Source organism: Anas platyrhynchos, chromosome 30, assembly GCF_047663525.1.
Source record: "Anas platyrhynchos isolate ZD024472 breed Pekin duck chromosome 30, IASCAAS_PekinDuck_T2T, whole genome shotgun sequence".
NCBI classification, from domain to species: domain Eukaryota; kingdom Metazoa; phylum Chordata; class Aves; order Anseriformes; family Anatidae; genus Anas; species Anas platyrhynchos.
In genome coordinates this window covers 6,670,026-6,693,065 of record NC_092616.1, presented here as the reverse complement: position 1 = coordinate 6,693,065, position 23,040 = coordinate 6,670,026, and the positions used below count along the sequence as shown (strand labels likewise).

Here is a 23,040-nt window from a genome sequence, read left to right as displayed (position 1 = left end):
CACTTGGTTCCCCCCTCATTTTGGTTCCCCCCCCCCGGTGCGCCCCACAAATGGGTCCCCCCGGAAACAAAACCCCGCACACTTGGTTCCCCCCTCATTTTGGTTCCCCCCCCCCTGTGCGCCCCACAAATGGTTCCCCCCGGAAACAAAACCCCGCACACTTGGTTCCCCCCTCATTTTGGTTCCCCCCCCCCCGGTGCGCCCCACAAATGGGTCCCCCCGGAAACAAAACCCCGCACACTTGGTTCCCCCCTCATTTTGGTTCCCCCCCCCTGGTGCGCCCCACAAATGGGTCCCCCCGGAAACAAAACCCCGCACACTTGGTTCCCCCCTCATTTTCTTTCCCCCCCCCGGTGCGCCCCACAAATGTGTCCCCCCGGAAACAGCACCCCGCACACTTAATTCCCGCCTCATTTTGGTTCCCCCCCCCCGCCCCATCCTTGGGGTCCCCCCTAGCCCCATGGACCCCCCCCCCCTTGGTGCCCCCCCCCCATTTTGTCTCCCCCCCCGTCCTACCCGTGCCCGCAGCAGCCGCTCGCACTCTGCCAGCGCCTTCCGCACCCGATGCTGCATCTCGGCCAGGTGGAGGCAAGCGCTGGAGGGGGGGGAATAAATTGGGGGGGGTCAATTTGGGGGGGGTCTGGGGGCATTTTGGGGGTTGGGGGCGCATTTAGGGGGCGGAGGGGACTGGTTCTCACCTGTAGGACTCGGCGTCGAGCCCCCCCGGGGGCAGCTGCAGGGCCAGGATGCCTGGGGGGGTGCGGGGAGGGGCATGTCAGCACCCCCCAGACCGAAACCCCAAAACCGCTGCCGTTGACCCCAAAACCGCCGCCGTTGACCCCAAGGTGGCCGCTGGTGACGCCGGTAGGGCCACCGGGCGCCCCGCGGGCCACAAGTACCCAACCCCAACCCCCAAACCCCCTAACCCTAACCCCCCAACCCGAACCCCCGACCCCCAACCATAACCCCCTAACCCTAACGGATCTAACCCTAACCCTAACCCTCTAACCCTAACCCCCCAACCCCCTAACCCCCCAACCCTAACCCCCGACCCCCCAACCGATCTAACCCTAACCCTAACCCTCTAACCCTAACCCCCCAACCCTAACCCCCTAACCCTAATGGATCTAACCCTAACCCCCCAACCCTAACAGATCTAACCCTAACCCTAATCCTCTAACCCTAACCCCCCATCCTAACCCCCCAAGTACCCAACCCCAACCCCCAAACCCCCTAACCCTAACCCCCCAACCCCCTAACCCCACACCCTAAACCCCCAACCCTAACCCCCTAACCCTAACGGATCTAACCTTAATCCTCTAACCCTAACGCCCAAACCCCCTAACCCCCTAACCCTAACGGATCTAAGCCTAACCCTAACCCTCTAACCCTAACCCCCCCAACCCCCTAACCCCCTAACCCTAACGGATCTAACCCTAATCCTCTAACCCTAACGCCCAAACCCCCTAACCCCCTAACCCTAACAGATCTAAGCCTAACCCTAACCCCCCAACCCTAACCCCCGACTCCCCAACCATAACCCCCTAACCCTAACGGATCTAACCCTAACCCTAACCCTCTAACCCTAACCCCCCAACCCCCTAACCCCCCAACCCTAACCCCCTAACCCTAACGGATCTAACCCTAACCCTCTAACCCTAACCCCCCAACCCCCTAACCCCCCAACCCTAACCCCCTAACCCTAACGGATCTAACCCTAACCCCCCAACCCTAACAGATCTAACCCTAACCCTAATCCTCTAACCCTAACCCCCCAACACCTAACCCCCCAAGTACCCAACCCCAACCCCCAAACCCCCTAACCCTAACCCCCCAACCCCCTAACCCCCAACCCTAAACCCCCAACCCTAAACCCCGACCCCCCAACCCTAACAGATCTAACCCTAACACTCTAACCCTAACCCCCCAAGTACCCAACCCCAACCCCCAAACCCCCTAATCCCCCAACCCCCTAACCCCCAACCCTAAACCCCCAACCCTAACCCCCAAACCCCAACCCTAACCCCCTAACCCTAACGGATCTAACCCTAACCCTAACCCTAACCCCATGGACCCCCATTCTCATTTTGGTTCCCCCCCCAACTCATTTTGGTTCCCCCCCCGGTGCGCCCCACAAATGGGTCCCCCCGGAAACAAAACCCCGCACACTTGGTTCCCCCCTCATTTTGGTTCCCCCCCCCGGTGCGCCCCACAAATGGGTCCCCCCGGAAACAAAACCCCGCACACTTGGTTCCCCCCTCATTTTGGTTCCCCCCCCCCGGTGCTCCCCACAAATGGGTCCCCCCGGAAACAAAACCCCGCACACTTGGTTCCCCCCTCATTTTGGTTCCCCCCCCCGGTGCGCCCCACAAATGGGTCCCCCCGGAAACAAAACCCCGCACACTTGGTTCCCCCCTCATTTTGGTTCCCCCCCCCGGTGCGCCCCACAAATGGGTCCCCCCGGAAACAAAACCCCGCACACTTGGTTCCCCCCTCATTTTGGTTCCCCCCCCCGGTGCGCCCCACAAATGGGTCCCCCCGGAAACAAAACCCCGCACACTTGGTTCCCCCCTCATTTTGGTTCCCCCCCCGGTGCGCCCCACAAATGGGTCCCCCCGGAAACAAAACCCCGCACACTTGGTTCCCCCCTCATTTTGGTTCCCCCCCCCGGTGCGCCCCACAAATGGGTCCCCCCGGAAACAAAACCCCGCACACTTGGTTCCCCCCTCATTTTGGTTCCCCCCCCCCCCGGTGCGCCCCACAAATGGGTCCCCCCGGAAACAAAACCCCGCACACTTGGTTCCCCCCTCATTTTGGTTCCCCCCCCCGGTGCGCCCCACAAATGGGTCCCCCCGGAAACAAAACCCCGCACACTTGGTTCCCCCCTCATTTTGGTTCCCCCCCCCCGGTGCGCCCCACAAATGGGTCCCCCCGGAAACAAAACCCCGCACACTTGGTTCCCCCCTCATTTTGGTTCCCCCCCCCCGGTGCGCCCCACAAATGGGTCCCCCCGGAAACAAAACCCCGCACACTTGGTTCCCCCCTCATTTTGGTTCCCCCCCCCCCTGTGCGCCCCACAAATGGTTCCCCCCGGAAACAAAACCCCGCACACTTGGTTCCCCCCTCATTTTGGTTCCCCCCCCCTGGTGCGCCCCACAAATGGGTCCCCCCGGAAACAAAACCCCGCACACTTGGTTCCCCCCTCATTTTGGTTCCCCCCCCCGGTGCGCCCCACAAATGTGTCCCCCCGGAAACAGCACCCCGCACACTTAATTCCCGCCTCATTTTGGTTCCCCCCCCCCGCCCCATCCTTGGGGTCCCCCCTAGCCCCATGGACCCCCCCCCCCTTGGTGCCCCCCCCCCATTTTGTCTCCCCCCCCGTCCTACCCGTGCCCGCAGCAGCCGCTCGCACTCTGCCAGCGCCTTCCGCACCCGATGCTGCATCTCGGCCAGGTGGAGGCAAGCGCTGGAGGGGGGGGAATAAATTGGGGGGGGTCAATTTGGGGGGGGTCTGGGGGCATTTTGGGGGTTGGGGGCGCATTTAGGGGGCGGAGGGGACTGGTTCTCACCTGTAGGACTCGGCGTCGAGCCCCCCCGGGGGCAGCTGCAGGGCCAGGATGCCTGGGGGGGTGCGGGGAGGGGCATGTCAGCACCCCCCAGACCGAAACCCCAAAACCGCTGCCGTTGACCCCAAAACCGCCGCCGTTGACCCCAAGGTGGCCGCTGGTGACGCCGGTAGGGCCACCGGGCGCCCCGCGGGCCACAAGTACCCAACCCCAACCCCCAAACCCCCTAACCCTAACCCCCCAACCCGAACCCCCGACCCCCAACCATAACCCCCTAACCCTAACGGATCTAACCCTAACCCTAACCCTCTAACCCTAACCCCCCAACCCCCTAACCCCCCAACCCTAACCCCCGACCCCCCAACCGATCTAACCCTAACCCTAACCCTCTAACCCTAACCCCCCAACCCTAACCCCCTAACCCTAATGGATCTAACCCTAACCCCCCAACCCTAACAGATCTAACCCTAACCCTAATCCTCTAACCCTAACCCCCCATCCTAACCCCCCAAGTACCCAACCCCAACCCCCAAACCCCCTAACCCTAACCCCCCAACCCCCTAACCCCACACCCTAAACCCCCAACCCTAACCCCCTAACCCTAACGGATCTAACCTTAATCCTCTAACCCTAACGCCCAAACCCCCTAACCCCCTAACCCTAACGGATCTAAGCCTAACCCTAACCCTCTAACCCTAACCCCCCCAACCCCCTAACCCCCTAACCCTAACGGATCTAACCCTAATCCTCTAACCCTAACGCCCAAACCCCCTAACCCCCTAACCCTAACAGATCTAAGCCTAACCCTAACCCCCCAACCCTAACCCCCGACTCCCCAACCATAACCCCCTAACCCTAACGGATCTAACCCTAACCCTAACCCTCTAACCCTAACCCCCCAACCCCCTAACCCCCCAACCCTAACCCCCTAACCCTAACGGATCTAACCCTAACCCCCCAACCCTAACAGATCTAACCCTAACCCTAATCCTCTAACACTAACCCCCCAACACCTAACCCCCCAAGTACCCAACCCCAACCCCCAAACCCCCTAACCCTAACCCCCCAACCCCCTAACCCCCAACCCTAAACCCCCAACCCTAAACCCCGACCCCCCAACCCTAACAGATCTAACCCTAACACTCTAACCCTAACCCCCCAAGTACCCAACCCCAACCCCCAAACCCCCTAATCCCCCAACCCCCTAACCCCCAACCCTAAACCCCCAACCCTAACCCCCAAACCCCAACCCTAACCCCCTAACCCTAACGGATCTAACCCTAACCCTAACCCTAACCCCATGGACCCCCATTCTCATTTTGGTTCCCCCCCCCCCTCATTTTGGTTCCCCCCCCGGTGCGCCCCACAAATGGGTCCCCCCGGAAACAAAACCCCGCACACTTGGTTCCCCCCTCATTTTGGTTCCCCCCCCGGTGCGCCCCACAAATGGGTCCCCCCGGAAACAAAACCCCGCACACTTGGTTCCCCCCTCATTTTGGTTCCCCCCCCCGGTGCGCCCCACAAATGGGTCCCCCCGGAAACAAAACCCCGCACACTTGGTTCCCCCCTCATTTTGGTTCCCCCCCCGGTGCGCCCCACAAATGGGTCCCCCCGGAAACAAAACCCCGCACACTTGGTTCCCCCCTCATTTTGGTTCCCCCCTCCGGTGCGCCCCACAAATGGGTCCCCCCGGAAACAAAACCCCGCACACTTGGTTCCCCCCTCATTTTGGTTCCCCCCCCCCGGTGCGCCCCACAAATGGGTCCCCCCGGAAACAAAACCCCGCACACTTGGTTCCCCCCTCATTTTGGTTCCCCCCCCCCGGTGCGCCCCACAAATGGGTCCCCCGGAAACAAAACCCCGCACACTTGGTTCCCCCCTCATTTTGGTTCCCCCCCCCCGGTGCGCCCCACAAATGGGTCCCCCCGGAAACAAAACCCCGCACACTTGGTTCCCCCCTCATTTTGGTTCCCCCCCCCTGGTGCGCCCCACAAATGGGTCCCCCCGGAAACAAAACCCCGCACACTTGGTTCCCCCCTCATTTTGGTTCCCCCCCCCGGTGCGCCCCACAAATGTGTCCCCCCGGAAACAGCACCCCGCACACTTAATTCCCGCCTCATTTTGGTTCCCCCCCCCCGCCCCATCCTTGGGGTCCCCCCTAGCCCCATGGACCCCCCCCCCCTTGGTGCCCCCCCCCCATTTTGTCTCCCCCCCCGTCCTACCCGTGCCCGCAGCAGCCGCTCGCACTCTGCCAGCGCCTTCCGCACCCGATGCTGCATCTCGGCCAGGTGGAGGCAAGCGCTGGAGGGGGGGGAATAAATTGGGGGGGGTCAATTTGGGGGGGGTCTGGGGGCATTTTGGGGGTTGGGGGCGCATTTAGGGGGCGGAGGGGACTGGTTCTCACCTGTAGGACTCGGCGTCGAGCCCCCCCGGGGGCAGCTGCAGGGCCAGGATGCCTGGGGGGGTGCGGGGAGGGGCATGTCAGCACCCCCCAGACCGAAACCCCAAAACCGCTGCCGTTGACCCCAAAACCGCCGCCGTTGACCCCAAGGTGGCCGCTGGTGACGCCGGTAGGGCCACCGGGCGCCCCGCGGGCCACAAGTACCCAACCCCAACCCCCAAACCCCCTAACCCTAACCCCCCAACCCGAACCCCCGACCCCCAACCATAACCCCCTAACCCTAACGGATCTAACCCTAACCCTAACCCTCTAACCCTAACCCCCCAACCCCCTAACCCCCCAACCCTAACAGATCTAACCCTAACCCTAATCCTCTAACCCTAACCCCCCAACACCTAACCCCGCAAGTACCCAACCCCAACCCCCAAACCCCCTAACCCTAACCCCCCAACCCCCTAACCCCCAACCCTAAACCCCCAACCCTAAACCCCGACCCCCCAACCCTAACAGATCTAACCCTAACACTCTAACCCTAACCCCCCAAGTACCCAACCCCAACCCCCAAACCCCCTAATCCCCCAACCCCCTAACCCCCAACCCTAAACCCCCAACCCTAACCCCCAAACCCCAACCCTAACCCCCTAACCCTAACGGATCTAACCCTAACCCTAACCCTAACCCCATGGACCCCCATTCTCATTTTGGTTCCCCCCCCCCCTCATTTTGGTTCCCCCCCCGGTGCGCCCCACAAATGGGTCCCCCCGGAAACAAAACCCCGCACACTTGGTTCCCCCCTCATTTTGGTTCCCCCCCCCGGTGCGCCCCACAAATGGGTCCCCCCGGAAACAAAACCCCGCACACTTGGTTCCCCCCTCATTTTGGTTCCCCCCCCGGTGCGCCCCACAAATGGGTCCCCCCGGAAACAAAACCCCGCACACTTGGTTCCCCCCTCATTTTGGTTCCCCCCCCGGTGCGCCCCACAAATGGGTCCCCCCGGAAACAAAACCCCGCACACTTGGTTCCCCCCTCATTTTGGTTCCCCCCTCCGGTGCGCCCCACAAATGGGTCCCCCCGGAAACAAAACCCCGCACACTTGGTTCCCCCCTCATTTTGGTTCCCCCCCCCGGTGCGCCCCACAAATGGGTCCCCCCGGAAACAAAACCCCGCACACTTGGTTCCCCCCTCATTTTGGTTCCCCCCCCCCGGTGCGCCCCACAAATGGGTCCCCCCGGAAACAAAACCCCGCACACTTGGTTCCCCCCTCATTTTGGTTCCCCCCCCCCGGTGCGCCCCACAAATGGGTCCCCCCGGAAACAAAACCCCGCACACTTGGTTCCCCCCTCATTTTGGTTCCCCCCCCCGGTGCGCCCCACAAATGGGTCCCCCCGGAAACAAAACCCCGCACACTTGGTTCCCCCCTCATTTTGGTTCCCCCCCGGTGCGCCCCACAAATGGGTCCCCCCGGAAACAAAACCCCGCACACTTGGTTCCCCCCTCATTTTGGTTCCCCCCCCGGTGCGCCCCACAAATGGGTCCCCCCGGAAACAAAACCCCGCACACTTGGTTCCCCCCTCATTTTGGTTCCCCCCCCCCGGTGCGCCCCACAAATGGGTCCCCCCGGAAACAAAACCCCGCACACTTGGTTCCCCCCTCATTTTGGTTCCCCCCTCCCGGTGCGCCCCACAAATGGGTCCCCCCGGAAACAAAACCCCGCACACTTGGTTCCCCCCTCATTTTGGTTCCCCCCCCGGTGCGCCCCACAAATGGGTCCCCCCGGAAACAAAACCCCGCACACTTGGTTCCCCCCTCATTTTGGTTCCCCCCCCCCCGGTGCGCCCCACAAATGGGTCCCCCCGGAAACAAAACCCCGCACACTTGGTTCCCCCCTCATTTTGGTTCCCCCCCCCTGGTGCGCCCCACAAATGGGTCCCCCCGGAAACAAAACCCCGCACACTTGGTTCCCCCCTCATTTTGGTTCCCCCCCCCGGTGCGCCCCACAAATGTGTCCCCCCGGAAACAGCACCCCGCACACTTAATTCCCGCCTCATTTTGGTTCCCCCCCCCCGCCCCATCCTTGGGGTCCCCCCTAGCCCCATGGACCCCCCCCCCCTTGGTGTCCCCCCCCCATTTTGTCTCCCCCCCCGTCCTACCCGTGCCCGCAGCAGCCGCTCGCACTCTGCCAGCGCCTTCCGCACCCGATGCTGCATCTCGGCCAGGTGGAGGCAAGCGCTGGAGGGGGGGGAATAAATTGGGGGGGGTCAATTTGGGGGGGGTCTGGGGGCATTTTGGGGGTTGGGGGCGCATTTAGGGGGCGGAGGGGACTGGTTCTCACCTGTAGGACTCGGCGTCGAGCCCCCCCGGGGGCAGCTGCAGGGCCAGGATGCCTGGGGGGGTGCGGGGAGGGGCATGTCAGCACCCCCCAGACCGAAACCCCAAAACCGCTGCCGTTGACCCCAAAACCGCCGCCGTTGACCCCAAGGTGGCCGCTGGTGACGCCGGTAGGGCCACCGGGCGCCCCGCGGGCCACAAGTACCCAACCCCAACCCCCAAACCCCCTAACCCTAACCCCCCAACCCAAACCCCCGACCCCCAACCATAACCCCCTAACCCTAACGGATCTAACCCTAACCCTAACCCTCTAACCCTAACCCCCCAACCCCCTAACCCCCCAACCCTAACCCCCGACCCCCCAACCGATCTAACCCTAACCCTAACCCTCTAACCCTAACCCCCCAACCCTAACCCCCGACCCCCCAACCCTAACCCCCTAACCCTAATGGATCTAACCCTAACCCCCCAACCCTAACAGATCTAACCCTAACCCTAATCCTCTAACCCTAACCCCCCATCCTAACCCCCCAAGTACCCAACCCCAACCCCCAAACCCCCTAACCCTAACCCCCCAACCCCCTAACCCCACACCCTAAACCCCCAACCCTAACCCCCTAACCCTAACGGATCTAACCTTAATCCTCTAACCCTAACGCCCAAACCCCCTAACCCCCTAACCCTAACGGATCTAAGCCTAACCCTAACCCTCTAACCCTAACCCCCCCAACCCCCTAACCCCCTAACCCTAACGGATCTAACCCTAATCCTCTAACCCTAACGCCCAAACCCCCTAATCCCCTAACCCTAACGGATCTAAGCCTAACCCTAACCCTCTAACCCTAACCCCCCCAACCCCCTAACCCCCTAACCCTAACGGATCTAACCCTAATCCTCTAACCCTAACGCCCAAACCCCCTAACCCCCTAACCCTAACAGATCTAAGCCTAACCCTAACCCCCCAACCCTAACCCCCGACTCCCCAACCATAACCCCCTAACCCTAACGGATCTAACCCTAACCCTAACCCTCTAACCCTAACCCCCCAACCCCCTAACCCCCCAACCCTAACCCCCTAACCCTAACGGATCTAACCCTAACCCTCTAACCCTAACCCCCCAACCCCCTAACCCCCCAACCCTAACCCCCTAACCCTAACGGATCTAACCCTAACCCCCCAACCCTAACAGATCTAACCCTAACCCTAATCCTCTAACCCTAACCCCCCAACACCTAACCCCCCAAGTACCCAACCCCAACCCCCAAACCCCCTAACCCTAACCCCCCAACCCCCTAACCCCCAACCCTAAACCCCCAACCCTAAACCCCGACCCCCCAACCCTAACAGATCTAACCCTAACACTCTAACCCTAACCCCCCAAGTACCCAACCCCAACCCCCAAACCCCCTAATCCCCCAACCCCCTAACCCCCAACCCTAAACCCCCAACCCTAACCCCCAAACCCCAACCCTAACCCCCTAACCCTAACGGATCTAACCCTAACCCTAACCCTAACCCCATGGACCCCCATTCTCATTTTGGTTCCCCCCCCAACTCATTTTGGTTCCCCCCCCGGTACGCCCCACAAATGGGTCCCCCCGGAAACAAAACCCCGCACACTTGGTTCCCCCCTCATTTTGGTTCCCCCCCAGGTGCGCCCCACAAATGGGTCCCCCCGGAAACAAAACCCCGCACACTTGGTTCCCCCCTCATTTTGGTTCCCCCCCGGTGCGCCCCACAAATGGGTCCCCCCGGAAACAAAACCCCGCACACTTTGTTCCCCCCTCATTTTGGTTCCCCCCCCGGTGCGCCCCACAAATGGGTCCCCCCGGAAACAAAACCCCGCACACTTGGTTCCCCCCTCATTTTGGTTCCCCCCCGGTGCGCCCCACAAATGGGTCCCCCCGGAAACAAAACCCCGCACACTTGGTTCCCCCCTCATTTTGGTTCCCCCCCCCCGGTGCGCCCCACAAATGGGTCCCCCCGGAAACAAAACCCCGCACACTTGGTTCCCCCCTCATTTTGGTTCCCCCCCCCCGTTGCGCCCCACAAATGGGTCCCCCCGGAAACAAAACCCCGCACACTTGGTTCCCCCCTCATTTTGGTTCCCCCCCCCGGTGCGCCCCACAAATGGGTCCCCCCGGAAACAAAACCCCGCACACTTGGTTCCCCCCTCATTTTGGTTCCCCCCCCCCTGGTGCGCCCCACAAATGGGTCCCCCCGGAAACAAAACCCCGCACACTTGGTTCCCCCCTCATTTTGGTTCCCCCCCCCGGTGCGCCCCACAAATGTGTCCCCCCGGAAACAGCACCCCGCACACTTAATTCCCGCCTCATTTTGGTTCCCCCCCCCCCCGCCCCATCCTTGGGGTCCCCCCTAGCCCCATGGACCCCCCCCCCCTTGGTGCCCCCCCCCCCTTTTTTTGTCTCCCCCCCCGTCCTACCCGTGCCCGCAGCAGCCGCTCGCACTCTGCCAGCGCCTTCCGCACCCGATGCTGCATCTCGGCCAGGTGGAGGCAAGCGCTGGAGGGGGGGGAATAAATTGGGGGGGGTCAATTTGGGGGGGGTCTGGGGGCATTTTGGGGGTTGGGGGCGCATTTAGGGGGCGGAGGGGACTGGTTCTCACCTGTAGGACTCGGCGTCGAGCCCCCCCGGGGGCAGCTGCAGGGCCAGGATGCCTGGGGGGGTGCGGGGAGGGGCATGTCAGCACCCCCCAGACCGAAACCCCAAAACCGCTGCCGTTGACCCCAAAACCGCCGCCGTTGACCCCAAGGTGGCCGCTGGTGACGCCGGTAGGGCCACCGGGCGCCCCGCGGGCCACAAGTACCCAACCCCAACCCCCAAACCCCCTAACCCTAACCCCCCAACCCGAACCCCCGACCCCCAACCATAACCCCCTAACCCTAACGGATCTAACCCTAACCCTAACCCTCTAACCCTAACCCCCCAACCCCCTAACCCCCCAACCCTAACCCCCGACCCCCCAACCGATCTAACCCTAACCCTAACCCTCTAACCCTAACCCCCCAACCCTAACCCCCGACCCCCCAACCCTAACCCCCTAACCCTAATGGATCTAACCCTAACCCCCCAACCCTAACAGATCTAACCCTAACCCTAATCCTCTAACCCTAACCCCCCATCCTAACCCCCCAAGTACCCAACCCCAACCCCCAAACCCCCTAATCCCCCAACCCCCTAACCCCCAACCCTAAACCCCAAACCCTAACCCCCAAACCCCAACCCTAACCCCCTAACCCTAACGGATCTAACCCTAACCCTAACCCTAACCCCATGGACCCCCATTCTCATTTTGGTTCCCCCCCCAACTCATTTTGGTTCCCCCCCCGGTGCGCCCCACGAATGGGTCCCCCCGGAAATAAAACCCCGCACACTTGGTTCCCCCCTCATTTTGGTTCCCCCCCGGTGCGCCCCACAAATGGGTCCCCCCGGAAACAAAACCCCGCACACTTGGTTACCCCCTCATTTTGGTTCCCCCCCCCGGTGCGCCCCACAAATGGGTCCCCCCGGAAACAAAACCCCGCACACTTGGTTCCCCCTTCATTTTGGTTCCCCCGTCCCGGTGCGCCCCACAAATGGGTCCCCCCGGAAACAAAACCCCGCACACTTGGTTCCCCCCTCATTTTGGTTCCCCCCCCCCGGTGCGCCCCACAAATGGGTCCCCCCGGAAACAAAACCCCGCACACTTGGTTCCCCCCTCATTTTGGTTCCCCCCCCCCGGTGCGCCCCACAAATGGGTCCCCCCGGAAACAAAACCCCGCACACTTGGTTCCCCCCTCATTTTGGTTCCCCCCCCCCCGGTGCGCCCCACAAATGGGTCCCCCCGGAAACAAAACCCCGCACACTTGGTTCCCCCCTCATTTTGGTTCCCCCCCCCGGTGCGCCCCACAAATGGGTCCCCCCGGAAACAAAACCCTGCAACCTTGGTTCCCCCCTCATTTTGGTTCCCCCCCCCCGGTGCACCCCACAAATGTGTCACCCCGAAACAAAACCTTGCACACTTGGTTCCCTCCTCATTTTGGTTCCCCCCCGGTGCGGCCCACATATGTGTCCCCCCGGAATCAAAACCCCGCACACTTGGTTCCCCCCTCATTTTGGTTCCCCCCCCCTCTTTGCGCCCCACAAATGTGTCCCACCGGAAACAGCACCCCGCACACTTGGTTCCCCCCTCACTTTGGTTCCCCCTCCCCCCCCACCGCCCCCCCGTTGGGGTCGCCCCTAACCCCATGGACCCCCCCCGGTGCACTCCGCAAATGCGTCCCCCCGGCAACCGCACCCCGCAAACTTGGTTCCCCCCTCATTTTGGTTCCCCCCCACCCTTGGGGTCCCCCCAAGCCCCATGGACCCCCCCACCCCTTGATGCCCCCCCCCCCAATTTGTCTCCCCCCCCGTCCTAACCGTGCCTGCAGCAGCCGCTCGCACTCTGCCAGCGTTTTCCGCACCCGATGCTGCATCTCGGCCAGGTGGAGGCAAGCGCTGGAGGGGGAGGAATAAATTGGGGGGGGTCAATTTGGGGGGGGTCTGGGGGCCTTTTGGAGGTTGGGGGCGCATTTAGGGGGCGGAGGGGACTGGTTCTCACCTGTAGGACTCGGCGTCGAGCCCCCCCGGGGGCAGCTGCAGGGCCAGGATGCATGCGGGGGTGCGGGGGGGGGGAATGTCAGCACCCCCCAGACCGAAACCCCAAAACCGCCGCCGTTGACCCCAAGGTGGCCGCTGGTGACGCCGGTAGGGCCACCGGGCGCCCCGCGGGCCACAAGCACCCAACCCCAACCCCCAAACCCCCTAACCCTAACCCCCCAAACCTAACCCCCGACCCCCCAACCATAACCCCCTAACCCTAACGGATCTAACCCTAACCCTAACCCCCTAACCCCCTAACCCCCCAACCCTAACCCCCGACCCCCCAACCGATCTAACCCTAACCCTAACCCTCTAACCCTAACCCCCCAACCCTAACCCCCGACCCCCCAACCCTAACCCCCTAACCCTAATGGATCTAACCCTAACCCCCCAACCCTAACAGATCTAACCCTAACCCTAATCCTCTAACCCTAACCCCCCATCCTAACCCCCCAAGTACCCAACCCCAACCCCCAAACCCCCTAACCCTAACCCCCCAACCCCCTAACCCCCAACCCTAAACCCCCAACCCTAAACCCCGACCCCCCAACCCTAACAGATCTAACCCTAACACTCTAACCCTAACCCCCCAAGTACCCAACCCCAACCCCCAAACCCCCTAATCCCCCAACCCCCTAACCCCCAACCCTAAACCCCCAACCCTAACCCCCAAACCCCAACCCTAACCCCCTAACCCTAACGGATCTAACCCTAACCCTAACCCTAACCCCATGGACCCCCATTCTCATTTTGGTTCCCCCCCCCAACTCATTTTGGTTCCCCCCCCGGTGCGCCCCACAAATGGGTCCCCCCGGAAACAAAACCCCGCACACTTGGTTCCCCCCTCATTTTGGTTCCCCCCCCCCGGTGCGCCCCACAAATGGGTCCCCCCGGAAACAAAACCCCGCACACTTGGTTCCCCCCTCATTTTGGTTCCCCCCCCCCGGTGCGCCCCACAAATGGGTCCCCCCGGAAACAAAACCCCGCACACTTGGTTCCCCCCTCATTTTGGTTCCCCCCCCCGGTGAGCCCCACAAATGGGTCCCCCCGGAAACAAAACCCCGCACACTTGGTTCCCCCCTCATTTTGGTTCCCCCCCCGGTGCGCCCCACAAATGGGTCCCCCCGGAAACAAAACCCCGCACACTTGGTTCCCCCCTCATTTTGGTTCCCCCCCCGGTGCGCCCCACAAATGGGTCCCCCCGGAAACAAAACCCCGCACACTTGGTTCCCCCCTCATTTTGGTTCCCCCCCCCCGGTGCGCCCCACAAATGGGTCCCCCCGGAAACAAAACCCCGCACACTTGGTTCCCCCCTCATTTTGGTTCCCCCCTCCCGGTGCGCCCCACAAATGGGTCCCCCCGGAAACAAAACCCCGCACACTTGGTTCCCCCCTCATTTTGGTTCCCCCCCCCGGTGCGCCCCACAAATGGGTCCCCCCGGAAACAAAACCCCGCACACTTGGTTCCCCCCTCATTTTGGTTCCCCCCCCCCGGTGCGCCCCACAAATGGGTCCCCCCGGAAACAAAACCCCGCACACTTGGTTCCCCCCTCATTTTGGTTCCCCCCCCCTGGTGCGCCCCACAAATGGGTCCCCCCGGAAACAAAACCCCGCACACTTGGTTCCCCCCTCATTTTGGTTCCCCCCCCCCGGTGCGCCCCACAAATGTGTCCCCCCGGAAACAGCACCCCGCACACTTAATTCCCGCCTCATTTTGGTTCCCCCCCCCCGCCCCATCCTTGGGGTCCCCCCTAGCCCCATGGACCCCCCCCCCCTTGGTGTCCCCCCCCCATTTTGTCTCCCCCCCCGTCCTACCCGTGCCCGCAGCAGCCGCTCGCACTCTGCCAGCGCCTTCCGCACCCGATGCTGCATCTCGGCCAGGTGGAGGCAAGCGCTGGAGGGGGGGGAATAAATTGGGGGGGGTCAATTTGGGGGGGGTCTGGGGGCATTTTGGGGGTTGGGGGCGCATTTAGGGGGCGGAGGGGACTGGTTCTCACCTGTAGGACTCGGCGTCGAGCCCCCCCGGGGGCAGCTGCAGGGCCAGGATGCCTGGGGGGGTGCGGGGAGGGGCATGTCAGCACCCCCCAGACCGAAACCCCAAAACCGCTGCCGTTGACCCCAAAACCGCCGCCGTTGACCCCAAGGTGGCCGCTGGTGACGCCGGTAGGGCCACCGGGCGCCCCGCGGGCCACAAGTACCCAACCCCAACCCCCAAACCCCCTAACCCTAACCCCCCAACCCAAACCCCCGACCCCCAACCATAACCCCCTAACCCTAACGGATCTAACCCTAACCCTAACCCTCTAACCCTAACCCCCCAACCCCCTAACCCCCCAACCCTAACCCCCGACCCCCCAACCGATCTAACCCTAACCCTAACCCTCTAACCCTAACCCCCCAACCCTAACCCCCGACCCCCCAACCCTAACCCCCTAACCCTAATGGATCTAACCCTAACCCCCCAACCCTAACAGATCTAACCCTAACCCTAATCCTCTAACCCTAACCCCCCATCCTAACCCCCCAAGTACCCAACCCCAACCCCCAAACCCCCTAACCCTAACCCCCCAACCCCCTAACCCCACACCCTAAACCCCCAACCCTAACCCCCTAACCCTAACGGATCTAACCTTAATCCTCTAACCCTAACGCCCAAACCCCCTAATCCCCTAACCCTAACGGATCTAAGCCTAACCCTAACCCTCTAACCCTAACCCCCCCAACCCCCTAACCCCCTAACCCTAACGGATCTAACCCTAATCCTCTAACCCTAACGCCCAAACCCCCTAACCCCCTAACCCTAACAGATCTAAGCCTAACCCTAACCCCCCAACCCTAACCCCCGACTCCCCAACCATAACCCCCTAACCCTAACGGATCTAACCCTAACCCTAACCCTCTAACCCTAACCCCCCAACCCCCTAACCCCCCAACCCTAACCCCCTAACCCTAACGGATCTAAACCTAACCCTCTAACCCTAACCCCCCAACCCCCTAACCCCCCAACCCTAACCCCCTAACCCTAACGGATCTAACCCTAACCCCCCAACCCTAACAGATCTAACCCTAACCCTAATCCTCTAACCCTAACCCCCCAACACCTAACCCCCCAAGTACCCAACCCCAACCCCCAAACCCCCTAACCCTAACCCCCCAACCCCCTAACCCCCAACCCTAAACCCCCAACCCTAAACCCCGACCCCCCAACCCTAACAGATCTAACCCTAACACTCTAACCCTAACCCCCCAAGTACCCAACCCCAACCCCCAAACCCCCTAATCCCCCAACCCCCTAACCCCCAACCCTAAACCCCCAACCCTAACCCCCAAACCCCAACCCTAACCCCCTAACCCTAACGGATCTAACCCTAACCCTAACCCTAACCCCATGGACCCCCATTCTCATTTTGGTTCCCCCCCCAACTCATTTTGGTTCCCCCCCGGGTGCGCCCCACAAATGGGTCCCCCCGGAAACAAAACCCCGCACACTTGGTTCCCCCCTCATTTTGGTTCCCCCCTCCCGGTGCGCCCCACAAATGGCTCCCCCCGGAAACAAAACCCCGCACACTTGGTTCCCCCCTCATTTTGGTTCCCCCCTCCCGGTGCGCCCCACAAATGGCTCCCCCCGGAAACAAAACCCCGCACACTTGGTTCCCCCCTCATTTTGGTTCCCCCCCGGTGCGCCCCACAAATGGGTCCCCCCGGAAACAAAACCCCGCACACTTTGTTCCCCCCTCATTTTGGTTCCCCCCCCGGTGCGCCCCACAAATGGGTCCCCCCGGAAACAAAACCCCGCACACTTGGTTCCCCCCTCATTTTGGTTCCCCCCCCCGGTGCGCCCCACAAATGGGTCCCCCCGGAAACAAAACCCCGCACACTTGGTTCCCCCCTCATTTTGGTTCCCCCCTCCCGGTGCGCCCCACAAATGGGTCCCCCCGGAAACAAAACCCCGCACACTTGGTTCCCCCCTCATTTTGGTTCCCCCCCCCCGGTGCGCCCCACAAATGGGTCCCCCCGGAAACAAAACCCCGCACACTTGGTTCCCCCCTCATTTTGGTTCCCCCCCCCCGTTGCGCCCCACAAATGGGACCCCCGGAAACAAAACCCCGCACACTTGGTTCCTCCCTCATTTTGGTTCCCCCCCCCCGGTGCGCCCCACAAATGGGTCCCCCCGGAAACAAAACCCCGCACACTTGGTTCCCCCCTCATTTTGGTTCCCCCCCCGGTGCGCCCCACAAATGGGTCCCCCCGGAAACAAAACCCCGCACACTTGGTTCCCCCCTCATTTTGGTTCCCCCCCCCGGTGCGCCCCACAAATGTGTCCCCCCGGAAACAGCACCCCGCACACTTAATTCCCGCCTCATTTTGGTTCCCCCCCCCCCGCCCCATACTTGGGGTCCCCCCTAGCCCCATGGACCCCCCCCCCCTTGGTGCCCCCCCCCCCCTTTTTTTTGTCTCCCCCCCCGTCCTACCCGTGCCCGCAGCAGCCGCTCGCACTCTGCCAGCGCCTTCCGCACCCGATGCTGCATCTCGGCCAGGTGGAGGCAAGCGCTGGAGGGGGGGGAATAAATTGGGGGGGGTCAATTTGGGGGGGGTCTGGGGGCATTTTGGGGGTTGGGGGCGCATTTAGGGGGCGGAGGGGACTGGTTCTCACCTGTAGGACTCGGCGTCGAGCCCCCCCGGGGGCAGCTGCAGGGCCAGGATGCCTGGGGGGGTGCGGGGAGGGGCATGTCAGCACCCCCCAGACCGAAACCCCAAAACCGCTGCCGTTGACCCCAAAACCGCCGCCGTTGACCCCAAGGTGGCCGCTGGTGACGCCGGTAGGGCCACCGGGCGCCCCGCGGGCCACAAGTACCCAACCCCAACCCCCAAACCCCCTAACCCTAACCCCCCAACCCGAACCCCCGACCCCCAACCATAACCCCCTAACCCTAACGGATCTAACCCTAACCCTAACCCTCTAACCCTAACCCCCCAACCCCCTAACCCCCCAACCCTAACCCCCGACCCCCCAACCGATCTAACCCTAACCCTAACCCTCTAACCCTAACCCCCCAACCCTAACCCCCGACCCCCCAACCCTAACCCCCTAACCCTAATGGATCTAACCCTAACCCCCCAACCCTAACAGATCTAACCCTAACCCTAATCCTCTAACCCTAACCCCCCATCCTAACCCCCCAAGTACCCAACCCCAACCCCCAAACCCCCTAACCCTAACCCCCCAACCCCCTAACCCCACACCCTAAACCCCCAACCCTAACCCCCTAACCCTAACGGATCTAACCTTAATCCTCTAACCCTAACGCCCAAACCCCCTAACCCCCTAACCCTAACGGATCTAAGCCTAACCCTAACCCTCTAACCCTAACCCCCCCAACCCCCTAACCCCCTAACCCTAACGGATCTAACCCTAATCCTCTAACCCTAACGCCCAAACCCCCTAATCCCCTAACCCTAACGGATCTAAGCCTAACCCTAACCCTCTAACCCTAACCCCCCCAACCCCCTAACCCCCTAACCCTAACGGATCTAACCCTAATCCTCTAACCCTAACGCCCAAACCCCCTAACCCCCTAACCCTAACAGATCTAAGCCTAACCCTAACCCCCCAACCCTAACCCCCGACTCCCCAACCATAACCCCCTAACCCTAACGGATCTAACCCTAACCCTAACCCTCTAACCCTAACCCCCCAACCCCCTAACCCCCCAACCCTAACCCCCTAACCCTAACGGATCTAACCCTAACCCTCTAACCCTAACCCCCCAACCCCCTAACCCCCCAACCCTAACCCCCTAACCCTAACGGATCTAACCCTAACCCCCCAACCCTAACAGATCTAACCCTAACCCTAATCCTCTAACCCTAACCCCCCAACACCTAACCCCCCAAGTACCCAACCCCAACCCCCAAACCCCCTAACCCTAACCCCCCAACCCCCTAACCCCCAACCCTAAACCCCCAACCCTAAACCCCGACCCCCCAACCCTAACAGATCTAACCCTAACACTCTAACCCTAACCCCCCAAGTACCCAACCCCAACCCCCAAACCCCCTAATCCCCCAACCCCCTAACCCCCAACCCTAAACCCCCAACCCTAACCCCCAAACCCCAACCCTAACCCCCTAACCCTAACGGATCTAACCCTAACCCTAACCCTAACCCCATGGACCCCCATTCTCATTTTGGTTCCCCCCCCAACTCATTTTGGTTCCCCCCCCGGTGCGCCCCACAAATGGGTCCCCCCGGAAACAAAACCCCGCACACTTGGTTCCCCCCTCATTTTGGTTCCCCCCCAGGTGCGCCCCACAAATGGGTCCCCCCGGAAACAAAACCCCGCACACTTGGTTCCCCCCTCATTTTGGTTCCCCCCCGGTGCGCCCCACAAATGGGTCCCCCCGGAAACAAAACCCCGCACACTTTGTTCCCCCCTCATTTTGGTTCCCCCCCCGGTGCGCCCCACAAATGGGTCCCCCCGGAAACAAAACCCCGCACACTTGGTTCCCCCCTCATTTTGGTTCCCCCCCGGTGCGCCCCACAAATGGGTCCCCCCGGAAACAAAACCCCGCACACTTGGTTCCCCCCTCATTTTGGTTCCCCCCCCCCGGTGCGCCCCACAAATGGGTCCCCCCGGAAACAAAACCCCGCACACTTGGTTCCCCCCTCATTTTGGTTCCCCCCCCCCGTTGCGCCCCACAAATGGGTCCCCCCGGAAACAAAACCCCGCACACTTGGTTCCCCCCTCATTTTGGTTCCCCCCCCCCGGTGCGCCCCACAAATGGGTCCCCCCGGAAACAAAACCCCGCACACTTGGTTCCCCCCTCATTTTGGTTCCCCCCCCCCTGGTGCGCCCCACAAATGGGTCCCCCCGGAAACAAAACCCCGCACACTTGGTTCCCCCCTCATTTTGGTTCCCCCCCCCGGTGCGCCCCACAAATGTGTCCCCCCGGAAACAGCACCCCGCACACTTAATTCCCGCCTCATTTTGGTTCCCCCCCCCCCCGCCCCATCCTTGGGGTCCCCCCTAGCCCCATGGACCCCCCCCCCCCTTGGTGCCCCCCCCCCATTTTGTCTCCCCCCCCGTCCTACCCGTGCCCGCAGCAGCCGCTCGCACTCTGCCAGCGCCTTCCGCACCCGATGCTGCATCTCGGCCAGGTGGAGGCAAGCGCTGGAGGGGGGGGAATAAATTGGGGGGGGTCAATTTGGGGGGGGTCTGGGGGCATTTTGGGGGTTGGGGGCGCATTTAGGGGGCGGAGGGGACTGGTTCTCACCTGTAGGACTCGGCGTCGAGCCCCCCCGGGGGCAGCTGCAGGGCCAGGATGCCTGGGGGGGTGCGGGGAGGGGCATGTCAGCACCCCCCAGACCGAAACCCCAAAACCGCTGCCGTTGACCCCAAAACCGCCGCCGTTGACCCCAAGGTGGCCGCTGGTGACGCCGGTAGGGCCACCGGGCGCCCCGCGGGCCACAAGTACCCAACCCCAACCCCCAAACCCCCTAACCCTAACCCCCCAACCCGAACCCCCGACCCCCAACCATAACCCCCTAACCCTAACGGATCTAACCCTAACCCTAACCCTCTAACCCTAACCCCCCAACCCCCTAACCCCCCAACCCTAACCCCCGACCCCCCAACCGATCTAACCCTAACCCTAACCCTCTAACCCTAACCCCCCAACCCTAACCCCCGACCCCCCAACCCTAACCCCCTAACCCTAATGGATCTAACCCTAACCCCCCAACCCTAACAGATCTAACCCTAACCCTAATCCTCTAACCCTAACCCCCCATCCTAACCCCCCAAGTACCCAACCCCAACCCCCAAACCCCCTAATCCCCCAACCCCCTAACCCCCAACCCTAAACCCCAAACCCTAACCCCCAAACCCCAACCCTAACCCCCTAACCCTAACGGATCTAACCCTAACCCTAACCCTAACCCCATGGACCCCCATTCTCATTTTGGTTCCCCCCCCAACTCATTTTGGTTCCCCCCCCGGTGCGCCCCACGAATGGGTCCCCCCGGAAATAAAACCCCGCACACTTGGTTCCCCCCTCATTTTGGTTCCCCCCCGGTGCGCCCCACAAATGGGTCCCCCCGGAAACAAAACCCCGCACACTTGGTTACCCCCTCATTTTGGTTCCCCCCCCCGGTGCGCCCCACAAATGGGTCCCCCCGGAAACAAAACCCCGCACACTTGGTTCCCCCTTCATTTTGGTTCCCCCGTCCCGGTGCGCCCCACAAATGGGTCCCCCCGGAAACAAAACCCCGCACACTTGGTTCCCCCCTCATTTTGGTTCCCCCCCCCCCGGTGCGCCCCACAAATGGGTCCCCCCGGAAACAAAACCCCGCACACTTGGTTCCCCCCTCATTTTGGTTCCCCCCCCCCGGTGCGCCCCACAAATGGGTCCCCCCGGAAACAAAACCCCGCACACTTGGTTCCCCCCTCATTTTGGTTCCCCCCCCCCGGTGCGCCCCACAAATGGGTCCCCCCGGAAACAAAACCCCGCACACTTGGTTCCCCCCTCATTTTGGTTCCCCCCCCCGGTGCGCCCCACAAATGGGTCCCCCCGGAAACAAAACCCTGCAACCTTGGTTCCCCCCTCATTTTGGTTCCCCCCCCCCGGTGCACCCCACAAATGTGTCACCCCGAAACAAAACCTTGCACACTTGGTTCCCTCCTCATTTTGGTTCCCCCCCGGTGCGGCCCACATATGTGTCCCCCCGGAATCAAAACCCCGCACACTTGGTTCCCCCCTCATTTTGGTTCCCCCCCCCTCTTTGCGCCCCACAAATGTGTCCCACCGGAAACAGCACCCCGCACACTTGGTTCCCCCCTCACTTTGGTTCCCCCTCCCCCCCCACCGCCCCCCCGTTGGGGTCGCCCCTAACCCCATGGACCCCCCCCGGTGCACTCCGCAAATGCGTCCCCCCGGCAACCGCACCCCGCAAACTTGGTTCCCCCCTCATTTTGGTTCCCCCCCACCCTTGGGGTCCCCCCAAGCCCCATGGACCCCCCCACCCCTTGATGCCCCCCCCCCCAATTTGTCTCCCCCCCCGTCCTAACCGTGCCTGCAGCAGCCGCTCGCACTCTGCCAGCGTTTTCCGCACCCGATGCTGCATCTCGGCCAGGTGGAGGCAAGCGCTGGAGGGGGAGGAATAAATTGGGGGGGGTCAATTTGGGGGGGGTCTGGGGGCCTTTTGGAGGTTGGGGGCGCATTTAGGGGGCGGAGGGGACTGGTTCTCACCTGTAGGACTCGGCGTCGAGCCCCCCCGGGGGCAGCTGCAGGGCCAGGATGCATGCGGGGGTGCGGGGGGGGGGAATGTCAGCACCCCCCAGACCGAAACCCCAAAACCGCCGCCGTTGACCCCAAGGTGGCCGCTGGTGACGCCGGTAGGGCCACCGGGCGCCCCGCGGGCCACAAGCACCCAACCCCAACCCCCAAACCCCCTAACCCTAACCCCCCAAACCTAACCCCCGACCCCCCAACCATAACCCCCTAACCCTAACGGATCTAACCCTAACCCTAACCCCCTAACCCCCTAACCCCCCAACCCTAACCCCCGACCCCCCAACCGATCTAACCCTAACCCTAACCCTCTAACCCTAACCCCCCAACCCTAACCCCCGACCCCCCAACCCTAACCCCCTAACCCTAACGGATCTAACCCTAACCCCCCAACCCTAACAGATCTAACCCTAACCCTAATCCTCAAACCCTAACCCCCCATCCTAACCCCCCAAGTACCCAACCCCAACCCGCAAACCCCCTAACCCTAACCCCCCAACCCCCTAACCCCCAAACCTAAACCCCCAACCCTAACCCCCTAACCCTAACGGATCTAACCCTAATCCTCTAACCCTAACGCCCAAACCCCCTAACCCCCTAACCCTAACGGATCTAAGCCTAACCCTAACCCTCTAACCCTAACACCCCCAACCCCCTAAACCCCCAACCCTAACGGATCTAACCCTAACCCTAACCCTCTAACCCTAACCCCCCAACCCCTAACCCCCCAAGTACCCAACCCCCAAACCCCCTAACCCTAACCCCCCAAGTACCCAACCCCAACCCCCAAACCCCCTAATCCCCCAACCCCCTA

General features: G+C 62.4%; 1 protein-coding gene across 1 annotated transcript; it reads right to left on the bottom strand.

Moving 5' to 3' along the window:
* Positions 1 to 475: 475 nt before the first annotated feature.
* LOC139999923 (uncharacterized) lies at positions 476 to 20,285 on the bottom strand. The gene is made up of 16 exons (XM_072029576.1): positions 20,211 to 20,285; positions 20,029 to 20,107; positions 17,590 to 17,641; positions 17,408 to 17,486; positions 14,933 to 14,984; positions 14,751 to 14,829; positions 10,922 to 10,973; positions 10,740 to 10,818; positions 8,300 to 8,351; positions 8,118 to 8,196; positions 5,971 to 6,022; positions 5,789 to 5,867; positions 3,570 to 3,621; positions 3,388 to 3,466; positions 699 to 750; positions 476 to 595 (listed from the first exon to the last, which is right to left on the bottom strand). The coding sequence occupies exons 2-16, from the start codon at positions 20,083 to 20,085 to the stop codon at positions 513 to 515; spliced, it is 978 nt and encodes a 325-aa protein (XP_071885677.1). The 5' UTR covers positions 20,086 to 20,107; positions 20,211 to 20,285; the 3' UTR covers positions 476 to 512.
* Between the last annotated feature and the right edge of the window lie 2,755 nt (positions 20,286 to 23,040).

Excerpts from the sequence above, each read along its gene's own strand:
- LOC139999923 (XM_072029576.1), bottom strand. The coding sequence starts at position 20,085 with ATGCAGCATCGGGTGCGGAAGGCGCTGGCAGAGTGCGAGCGGCTGCTG. Across the intron at positions 14,985-17,407 it reads AGCGGCTGCTGCGGGCACGG|GCATCCTGGCCCTGCAGCTG; the intron begins GTAGGACGGGGG and ends GCACCCCCCCAG. Across the intron at positions 14,830-14,932 it reads CTCGACGCCGAGTCCTACAG|CGCTTGCCTCCACCTGGCCG; the intron begins GTGAGAACCAGT and ends CCCCCCCTCCAG.